This window comes from Sorghum bicolor, chromosome 10, assembly GCF_000003195.3.
Source record: "Sorghum bicolor cultivar BTx623 chromosome 10, Sorghum_bicolor_NCBIv3, whole genome shotgun sequence".
NCBI lineage: Eukaryota > Viridiplantae > Streptophyta > Magnoliopsida > Poales > Poaceae > Sorghum > Sorghum bicolor.
The window spans coordinates 53,909,018-53,920,589 of NC_012879.2; the positions used below are offsets into that span (position 1 = coordinate 53,909,018).

At 42.8% G+C, this 11,572-nt stretch overlaps 1 protein-coding gene across 1 annotated transcript; it reads left to right on the top strand.

Annotated features, from left to right (window-relative positions):
• LOC8067670 (AT-hook motif nuclear-localized protein 22) lies at nucleotides 9,803-11,263 on the top strand. The gene has a single exon (XM_002437256.2). It carries the CDS (start codon nucleotides 10,021-10,023, stop codon nucleotides 10,831-10,833), a length of 813 nt encoding a protein of 270 aa, XP_002437301.1. The 5' UTR covers nucleotides 9,803-10,020; the 3' UTR covers nucleotides 10,834-11,263.

Below are 11,572 nucleotides of genomic sequence, written 5' to 3' on the forward strand. Positions count from 1 at the left end.
TGGTCTTTATGTGGCGCTGCAACACAACAGATCTAGATAGTTGTAGCATGTGGTTAGGGCTCGATATGCAGTGGTGGTCGTGGCTGGGCATGCAGCTTCGAGTTGTGCCATCAGCTCCTCAAGATGTGCGAGTGCGTCTACCCATATTGTGGAACTTGCATTGGGTATAGGGTGCATAGGGTGCATGTGAGGGCCCAAGTGGCCCACCGGACAGAAGGGGCAGCAGCGTCGTGCGAGAAGAGAAGGATAGCGTAGATGCTAGAGGCAGAGAACCGGATTAGATGCCTATATCAGAGTTGGCATGCAAATCGGAAGGCAAGGAAAATGAAGCTATGTGGCCTAATCTCTTGCTCAAGCTTAGTTTTATATAGATAACTACTCGGTAGGGCATAAATGATGTGATTTGAAAGACCATTTAGATATATAATACGATTTAAGCCCTATTATCATCTATGGTTCAAAGTTTAGCCACTAAACATTAGATCGCTTTAGATCATCTCCAAGAGCATTTCTAAATCTCACCCTCTGAATCATCATTTGGACAATCATTTGCATAAAATACGCTCTCTATATCTTTTCACTCTTCAACAGTTTTCCTACATCTCATGTGCACTCAGAGCCATTGTCGTCTTCTGTTTTAGTTACCGAAAAAACTAAAATAAAAGATGGCTACATTTACATAACAATTTAGGCCGTGTTTAGTTCTTCCAAAATCTAAAATTTTTTCAAGATTTCCTGTCACATCGAATCTTGCAGCACATGCATGGAATATTAAATATAGATAAAAAATAACTAATTGCACATTTTGCCTATAATTTGCGAGACGAATCTTTTGAGTCTAGTTATTCTATGGTTGGACAATAATTACCAAATACAAACGAAATTGCTACAGTACCCAAAAACTTTTCACCCAAGGAACTAAACAAGGTCTTAGAAAAGCTGTTGGAGGATATTTTTCACTAAAGTCTCTATTTATAGCATTTAGGAAGGATATAGAGAGTTTTTTTGAGATACTCTTAGCTCTCGAGGATCCAAACTGAATGTCTAAAGTGTTATCTAAATTTAGTTAACCTCACAAAAACTTTAGATCATGTAAGAGAACTAAAGTGTTCAGTCCTCAACTAAACTTTTTTTTTGACTGTCCTCAAATAAACTTTAGACAAACATTAGACAACAGGATCAAATAGCGCTACGCCGAGAATGAACTGACACACCCAGCCACCATTGCAACACTTAGCAATACGTGTGGTACCGTCGACTAGAACATCTTTCGTACGTGGATGTGCTAACATTTTTAAACTTAAAACAATTATAGTTTATAAACCTAGCACCCAATTAAATCTCGATTGCAACATTAAATTTTCTTCTAATATATCCTTAGAAACACGACCCACTTCAATAAATTTAGATAATATTTCATCGAATAACATTTTTCCCATGAAAGTATAACATTTTTAATAAGATGCACAATGTTATAGGTTTGAAAAAAAATTTGTCTTCATAAGAAAAATATTCTAAGTTCACGAGGATAATAATTTAGTTTTATTCCATAATATCCATCAATACATAATAAAACATTTTATCGTGCGAAGTGAACAATCTAAAACACATTAATAACAACCTAAAGTATATCATGGAACATCTAATGAATATTGTACTAAAAATATGGCATTTATAGAATATCAACAATTTGTTAAAAAAACATAACATAGCATGGAAAATCTCAAGAATACAATGAGAACATCTCATAGCTATTATAATGAAAATATACCTCATGAATATTATGACAATAGTCTTATTATATATAGAAGATATAGTTCAAGTGAATATCACCACCATGGATACAAGAATACAATGGTATAAATTATATAGAAACAAAAATAAAAATAAATAAATTACAGTAATTAAATATAAATGAAATAAACAATAAGAAATTAAATATTAATAAAATGAAAAAAAATAAAAAGGAAAGTGAAAGAGCGTCGCTGCTGGGCATCTCCAAGAGTTTGCCAAAATTTACTTGTCAAATCTTGTGATTTGGCAAGTTGCTAAAACATATGGCAAATGTAATTTTGTAGTCTCTCCAATAGTTTGCCATATGTGCTTAGTAAAATTAAAAAAGTAGACCCACTTCCAAACCTCCATCAACTAATTTCACTTTTATTTGTCATCACACCCAGATTTATATTAGCTAAATTTCACTTTTATTTGTCATCGCACTACTACTATAATGATTCAAGGAACCTGTACTTTCATTTTATTTTGTTATTCAGAGAATATTTGGTCTTATTTGAAAGTGTCAATGCTTTTATTTTTTCTATTCAAAGAACTTGTACGTACTTGACACTGTTGGCTTTTATTCGATTCCTCATCATAATGATCAGATAGGGATTTGTTTAGTTCTGAAATTTTTTTAGATTTTGGCACCGTAACATTTTCGTTTTTATTTGACAAATATTATCTAATCATAGACTAACTAGACTCAAAAGATTCATCTCGTGGTTTACAGACAAACTGTGTAATTAGTTTTTATTTTCGTATATATCTAATGCTTCATGCATATGCTCCAAGATTTGATGTGACGGGAAATCTTAAAAAGTTTTTGATTTTCAGGGTGAACTAAGGCCTTGTTTACTTCCAAAATATTTTGCAATATGTGAATAGTACCAATTTCGTTTATATTTGATAAATATCGTCCAATCATGGACTAATTAGACTCAAAAGATTCGTCTTGTCCATTTCGACCAAATTGTGTAATTAGTTTTTATTTTTATCTATATTTAATATTTCATGTATACGTCTAAAAATTCGATGTGACGGGGAATCTGAAAAATTTTGCAAATTTTTTTGGAACTAAACAAGGCCTAGGCCTTGTTTACTTTCGAAAAAATTTCAGATTTCGGCACTGTAGCATTTTCGTTTTTATTTGACAAATATTATTCAATTATGGACTAACTAGGCTCAAAAGATTCATCTCGTGATTTACAAGCAAACTGTGTAATTAGTTTTTATTTTTGTCTATATCTAATGCTTCATGCATGTGCTCCAAAATTTGTTGTGATGGAGAATCTTGAAAAGATTTTGGTTTTCAGAGTGAAGTAAACAAGGGTCTAGATTTGCCGGCTACTATTGCTTTAGAGTGTCACATCTGATCTCCTGCTATGGCTTTGCACCGGATCAATCATGTCGGTCACTGTATCCTGGACAACAGCAGCACCCCGTCAACTCTCTGAAGATTTGATGGCCACAGCAGCACCTGTACGTAAACAACAGCAGCAAGTGGTTAGACCGCGCGCAAATTTGCGCGTGATGGAATGAAGGATGGCCGGTTGTCATATTTTGCCAAGCCATATGCTAAACTATTGGATCATTCATTTTTCTAATTTTGTCAAAAATAAAAGATAGCAAGTGGTTTTGGTAAACTCTTGGAGATGCTCTACCTAGAAGGACATTTCGTTGTTCAACAATACCTTGGCTAACTATTAAGCTGTTTGACGTGCTAAAGCATATCCTGGGCCGATCTTGCGGACTCCTCTTGCCGTGTGACGGTGTGAGCTGTCTATGCTGGGAGAAGGACGTGTTGTCCTTCTGCTGGTGTTGGGCCACCAAATGTGCATATCACTTGGGCCAGAGCCAGATAGATTGGAACCGAAAACTGGCAACGACAGGGTGTGGTCCGAGTAATTGGACCGGGAGATTGGTGCTGTTTTGCAAGAAAGACACCTGAGGTGAAGCCGTGAAGGTGACCACTGACCACCAACATTATTATGCTATAATGCACAAACAAAATCACAAGTCACGTCAATGATGTTAACTACTAGATTATAAGGCCTTGTTTACTTCCAAAAAATTTTGCAAAATAAGAATAGTAGCACTTTCGTTTGTATTTGACAAATATTGTCCAATTATGGACTAACTAGGCTCAAAAGATTCGTCTCGTCAATTCCGACCAAACTGTGCAATTAATTTTTATTTTCATCTATATTTAATACTCCATGCATACGTCTAAAGATTCGATGTGACGGAGAATCTGAAAAATTTTGCAAAATTTTCGAGGAACTAAACAAGGCCTAAGTACACATCTTTCTCTACTCCTAGATAAGTAGACTCCTCTAGTTGTAAATTTGGGGCTTGCCAATGATCGATTTGGTCGGACTCCAGGCTTGGATTCAGGTTGATTCGACCGTACGCCAAGATAACTCCTCCCCATCAGCTGCCGACTGTGGCAGAGCACCAGAGCCCACGCCCACGCATGCACGCGTTCCAAGCCGCCAGCTGCCCCAAAATCTCCCATGTGGTGCACTCGCCGCTAAACTCCGTCGTCGGCACAAAGGATCGATGCGGCGGCGAACAGTAAACAAGTAGGGATCAGGATTAGATTAGACCCCGACGACGATGATGATAAGATTAGGGCCCCTTCTCTCCTTTTTTTTAAGGGGGGTTGTGCGTGCTTGTGCTTTTGCCCCGCCATGCATGTCGGCTAATGATCCCTCCTCCGGTGCCGGTGCTGCGCACATGGGCTCCCACCCCGGGCCACGGCACGGCGCCGCTCGGCGCCACTATAATACGCCGGCGAGCCGGGGACACGTAGGCGGGTCTCATCCTGATCGCGGGATTAGCAGCACTGATGATGGATGATTTGTCGGCTTCGAAGCGGTGTGGGTGTGGCGGGTGGCCATTGGCAAAGCGAGCGAGCGAGCGAGCATGTTACTGCTGACCTAGCTGCATGCCAGGCGCGAGCTCGAGGGGCTTGTTTAGTTTAATTAATTAATTAATTAATTAAAACTCGATCGCTGGATCGAGGTAGGGGGGGAAGGGGACGGACGACAGGCTGAGCTGTGTTTGGTGTGGGGAAAAGGGCGTGCTTGGCGTGGACTGGACTGGATGGAGGACGAGCAGCTCGGGATGTGTTGGATCCGCGGCTTCAAAGTGCTTAGCTTTATGTTAAGTGACAACTGACAAAGAATAATCACTCTTGACGATCGATGCCGGTTGAAGGGAAAAGGCATTGTTATGCAGGGCGCGCGTACATGAACCTGGAGATGGAGAATATAGTACTGCATGCGCTGCGCCCAGATCACCACACTGCCGCTTTGAGCGGAAACATGCATGGGGCTTGGTCACCATACAATTTGGAGTACTCATAGACTGAACTTCCTGTGCTTAGTTATGGTCTTACTACGAGACGACCTTTTTTTTGTGTGTGTGACAGTCTTACGAGACGACCTCAGTTCCAGTTCCGGTGTTTTAGAACCAGTTTGGATCGGAGGAGATTTAAAGAAAAATTGCAGGAATTAATAACGGAGGAAAAGATGTTAGCGTGAGCATTTGGAAAAAGAATTTGATGATGGGACCCAGGCTTGGTAGGGACAACATGTCAGCGTCCAATGCCAGAATCAGTGGAATTTTATTGGAGTTTCATGGAGACATTAAATATGCTGATGTGACGCCATATTAACGAAGAGAGATGATAAGTGTTTCAAGTGAGCAGAGAGAGTTTTATGGGATGAAACTCTTCTGCACTATTTTACAAAATATGATGGGTTTAAAACTAGGACATAAAACCCTCCATGAAGACATGTCTAAGAGCAACTCCAGCCCAAGTCCCTAAATTAAGCCCTTAAATTTTTATTTACAAGCTATGATAAAAAGTAGAGGCTCAAATTAAGACCCAACTACAGCGGAAAAAACAGACCAAGGCCTTATCTTTCTATGGGACCCACTTGTCATTGACAATTCTCTCTTCTTCCCCCAAAAATCTACCGCACACCCATCCGCCGTGGAGGCACAATCCATCGGCGCCGCCCTCCTTCCCCGGTGCTCCACTCCTCCCGCCCGCACCCCTCCGGCGCCCTCCCCATCGCCCATCGCCGAGCAACATCCATGACCTCCCGGATGACGTGCTCAGGTGGATCCTCCTCCTCGTCGACTCCCCGCTTTGGCTCATCCGCGCGGCGTGCGTCTGCAAGCGGTGGCGCCGCGTCGTCACCGTCACCGACGGCCCCGACGAAGAGCGGGCCTCCCTCCGCCTCGCCAGCTCGCTCCACCCTCCGTCCGCCGTCGGCCAGTACCAAAACCAAACCAATGGCGACGACCGCTGGTTCCAGCCCTTCTCATCGCACATCAACGACAACCGCTTCTCCATCGACAAGTAATGGAGCATCGTCGACTGCCGCGGAGGCCTCATCCTCGGGTGGGGGAGAGAAAGTGGGTGGGAGCCACTGGATAGGGGGTTCTGGATGTGAGGGCTGAAACTATAATTTGGGGAGGACATGAAAAATAGGAGCCTAAGTAGAAGGTGGGTTGGAGTTGATTTTTTTATCAAGTCTCTAGATTTAGAATAGGGACTTGTTTAGGAGGTGGGCTGGAGTTCCTCGAGATTCAGTTTGAGAAGTCGTGGAACCTGTATTTTTGGTTCCCATGTTTCAAACATCTCTTTCTATATTTTTTCATTTAGTTTTTCTATTCTTCTCTTTTCCTGTTTCCTTCATATGGTATTCCTAGGATTTTTTTTTATATTCTTCTGTTTTGAATTCCTTTTTTTTCCAAAATGTATCTAGTTTTGGACAAGTTTATAAAAGATATATGAGCATCTATAACATCAAGCAAGATTAAATCATGGTGATGAAATATAGTTTGAGTATGCAATTGGATATTGAGTAATATATTGTGCATATGCATACTTCCATAAAATCCCAAAGCGAGGAAGTGCAAGGTTATAACCAAGTTCGCATAGTAATGACCCATAAATAGGGTAGGGTGCAACAACATGATTACCTTGCGAATGACGGCCTGGTTGTTCTTGATATCTTGTCCATATCTTCAGATGCTTCTTGCTTGGATAATCTTTTTTCTTCGAGGTAACTCGTTTCTTCTTGTAACTGTCCAAAAGTTCCTAAAAGCCTGAGCTCACCATTGTCTTGGATATGGAATTCTTTGGAGGTGCAACCGCGTGGATTTTCTTCTATACCTCGCAACGTCAAAGTCTTGAATATAAAAGAATGGTCTTTGCATTTTGCATATCAATAGTGTTCATGGCAAATGGAAATGGGTTGCTATAAAATTTTCATCGTTTAAATCATCCGTCATTAAAAGCTAATTGTATTTTCCTAATTGCAATCATCGACTGCATGAGAATAAGAATTATGCTACATGTAATAAGCATGCTTCTTTAATTCATCAGTTGGTAGTATAGCATGAGACAGTCAAATCCTCCCGTTCCTCAAAAATTCATAAAAAATTCTCTAACACTTTGCCACATCAAAGGTACTTTCAATATTTTTTTCTGGTTGCTATGAATCAACTTGAGAGAAGGATAGAATTAAGGTTTGTCTTTGGGAGACCAAACAAATTCATCAATGACCTTGTTTAGTTCTCAAAAAAATTTGCAAAATTTTTTAGATTCCCCGTCACATCAAATCTTCAGACGCATGCATGAAGTATTAAATATATACGAAAATAAAAACTAATTGCACAATTTGGTCGGAATTGACGAGACGAATTTTTTGAGTCTAGTTAGTATATGATTAGATAATATTTGTCAAATACAAACGAAAGTGGTACTATTCCTATTTTGCAAATTTTTTTGGAACTAAACAAGGCCCATCTTTGTCTTTGTCGTCCGAATTATCAACCAAGTGTGTAAACATGATGACTAGACTTCTCAATTGATTTCTGCCCATTTGTAGATTCTTTAGTTCGGCTTTCATTAGCCAGAGCTTTCTGTAACACTTGACTAACATCATGAAATTCTTATATATCCTTGTAGATTTTCTTTATAAACACCAAGTAAACTAGAGTAAGCTAGATCATCTAAATCTCAAACAGCAATTGCCAAATTATAGCATCGGTTTCTAGTATCTCTAAATCTTCTATTACATTCATAGACAATTTGATGCATCCTCGGTTCCACCAATATAAGATGTGACAACTTCAGCTCAGTCTTTGTTATTTTGATGAAATAATATAAGCATGTGGTCAACAAGATTACACTATTCACAGCGTAAAACATGCCCCAATATAAACTCCGAACAATTGAAGATTGATTGTGTAATACTCATACACCTAGTCATCATATCATCAACTCAATGGAACAGTGTGCTGCCTTCTACTAACCCTGGTCATTAGTTGTGCACCGCAAGTTGCTGTTGGCGGCTTTAAAAAAATAGTGCCTGGATCAACGAGTTGACTAAAGGCCATCACTTGCCCTCAAGTGTATATTATTGAGCAAGATAATCCTATTCTACGACTGCAGGTTTTTATAAACCATGGGTAGCAATCAAAATCAAATGCAAGGTCAGGTGGCAGCCATATCGTGGCCTTGTTTACTTCCACCAAAAAATGCAAAATTTTTCAAAATTTCCTGTCACATCGAATCTTTAGACGCATGCATGGAGTATTAAATATAGACGAAAATAAAAACTAATTGCACAGTTTGGTCGAAATTGACGAGACGAATCTTTTGAGCCTAGTTAGTCCATAGTTGAACAATAATTACCACAAACAAATAAAAGTGCTACAGTGTCACGAAATGTTTTCGTTCAGGAACTAAACAAGGCCCGTGTCATTATGCAGCGAAGTTCTGTTTACTCCATCTGGAACAGGACAATCTTGTCAATCAAGCCATTTTGTAGCTATCCGAATGGGCTGCGCATATATTATTATACTAACAAAGTTGATACCCTTGTATGTCAATGAGTAAATCTCATCGGATCATCATTCTTCGATGAAAACAAAGCCTTAGTGGCAACTGTCAAGTGCCAAATTTTGAAGTGCGTGTATCGTCGTACTGGTTTCAAAAGTGCTAACGTACTGTTCAAGAGGTCTGTTTGGATTCATTATTAGTACTAACAATTAGCTAGCTAATAGTTAATAACTGCTAATTTTTAGCTAGTTACTTCCTTTGGTCTAGTTTATAAGACGTTCTATGTATGTCAAGGGTCAAACTTTATAACTTTTTATCAATAATTTAGCTATTAACTTTGTAACTATTGTAATATAAACTAGATACTATCGGATTTGTAATTAATTGTACCATCCAATAATCATAAGTATATACTGATAAAAATATAAAATAAAATAAATGAATGGTCAAAGTGTAATTTAGAAAATTGTGCCATATCAAAATATGTCTTATGAACTTAGATCAGAGGGAGCAGAGGGTTTTTTAGATCAACATGGTAATAGGTGGTTGGATGATGAGTCCAAGTGTATATGAGCTATTACCACCTATTAATAACTCCAAACCTACTAATTATTAGCTGGTGGGCTCTGCTAACTATTAATTCCATTTAAGCAGATTTGTTTGGATCCACTAACATTAATTTTAGCTGTTATTTTTAATTCTAATAAATCTAGACAGGCCATTGCTTGCCACGCTAATTTCAAAAAGATTCAATTGTTAGCAGAATTGAGGCTCATATATAGCAATAAAAACTGTGAAATCGTTCACGTCGAAGGCATGGTAAGCTTGGATGTATGTGTATGGGATCGGATCTTGGTTTTCTCTGCGGACAGTTTGGCACCGGCCACAGCACTAGTAAACGACGGGGAGCAGAACGTCGCGCAGGGAACGGGCGCGGACTATGGGATGGATGGGGCGCGACGACCGAGCGTTACAGATTGGCCGAGGGCCTCCTGCACCGCGCTCGACACGTACTCGGCGCGCGGGACGGTGTCGCGCATCCGCGCCGCGCCTCCTCGCAGCGCTCCACCTGTCCCCCCGCCGTCACGAGGCGCTCCCATGCTCCACTGCGCAGCGCAGGCACCAGGCAATGGATACAATACAACTATTGCAGCAGCAGCCCAAGCTGCAAGCGGAACAGACGCGGACCAAACCACTGCTCACTCGCCTCCCCGCTCTCTCTCTCTCTCTCTCTCTCTCTCTCTCTATTTCCTATTCTTCTAGTAGTAGTCTAGATCCAAGAAGAGGAGGCAAGAAGGCAGCAAGGAAGCTTTGGAGCTGTAGGAACACTGTAGATCCAGCCAGTGGCAGATTTGGAGAGGAGCAGGGGTACGTGCATGGCCAGCAGCAAGTGGTGGGAGCAGGCGGCACTCGACTTCCCGTCGCCGCAGCCGCACCAGGCGGTGCCCATGCCGCCGGCGCTAGCTCCCGCGGTTGCCTCGCCGGAGGGCGGCGGCAAGCAGCAGCAGCAGCCGCAGCAAGCGGGCGCCGGGGCGGCGGGGGCCATCGTGCCGCTGCGTCGGCCGCGGGGCCGGCCGCTGGGGTCCAAGAACAAGCCGAAGCCGCCGGTGATCATCACGCGGGACAGCCCGGACGCGCTGCACTCGCACGTGCTCGAGGTGGCGCCGGGCGCCGACGTGTCGGCGTGCGTGGCGGAGTACGCGCGGCGCCGGGGCCGCGGCGTCTGCGTCCTGGGCGCGTCGGGCGCGGTCGGGGACGTGGCCGTGCGCGGCGCCACGGCGCCGCTCCGGGGCCGGTTCGAGCTCCTCTCCGTCACCGGCACCGTGCTGCCCCCGCCGGCACCGCCCGAGGCGTCGGGCCTCGCCGTGCTCGTCTCCGCCGGCCAGGGCCAGGTCCTCGGCGGCTGCGTCGTTGGCCCGCTCGTCGCCGCTGGCCCCGTCACCATCTTCGCCGCGACGTTCGCCAACGCGGTCTACGAGCGCCTCCCGCTCGCCGACGCCCCCGAGCTCGACGTCAAGCCCGACCTCTCCACCGCTACCTCGGCTGGCGGGCAAGATGTGCAGCAGCAGCAGCAGCAGCAGCCACAGCTTCCAATGGCGCCCTCCCACCAGCAACCTCCGGCGGCCATGGGCGCCGGCGGCTACGCGGACCACCGCTCGCCGCCGTACCCGTGGGGAGGCGGCGTATGATGAGATGAGCCGCAACCGATGCATCGACTCCTTCTCGGCCGGCGTTTCTTGGTTTTCTTGGTCCTAACATTGACTAGAGAACTAGGTTTTGTCAAGGTAATTGTTGGGCTGGTACTGCTACTGCATGCAGCATGCATGGAATTGATTCATTGGAACCCTTCTTGGGCTCCTGTAATTTCCTTCCTTCTCCTTCGATTTGTGATTTTGTTGTGGGAAAATGGAGTGATTTGGCTGGCCACAGGGAGCCAAAGAACTTGGTGCACATGGAGCATTACATTAGATTAGCATGCTGATGCTTGCAAATTACTTTCCCCCCTAGCAAATGCAGCAGGTAGGCTGGAACAAGTGTTTGAATTGTGTGGGCTGTGTGGTTAAATGAGCTGAGTGTTCTTGTTCAATGGACAACAAAACTCACATCACATTTCTGCTCTTTTGATTTGGCAACACTAGCTGTCTACATGTGATTAATGCACTCATGAGAAACCTGAAATTCCGTTGTTAAATTATAGTAATGCTGTGTCCCTGCTCGCTAGCTAGCCCGATACATCGATTTAATTTCGTTTGATCCTTCTTTTATTCTAGTGTACTCTCTTTTTTTTAGCAAATCTAGTGTACTCTTGTTGATTACCCCATCTTTTGACATGCTTCGTTCTCCGAACTTCAAGATAATCTGATTTTGCTTTTGCTTTTAAATCGATCGCCTTCCATTTTGCCATGTTCTATTCCACTTTACTACCCA

Excerpts from the sequence above, each read along its gene's own strand:
- LOC8067670 (XM_002437256.2), top strand. The coding sequence starts at position 10,021 with ATGGCCAGCAGCAAGTGGTGGGAGCAGGCGGCACTCGACTTCCCGTCG.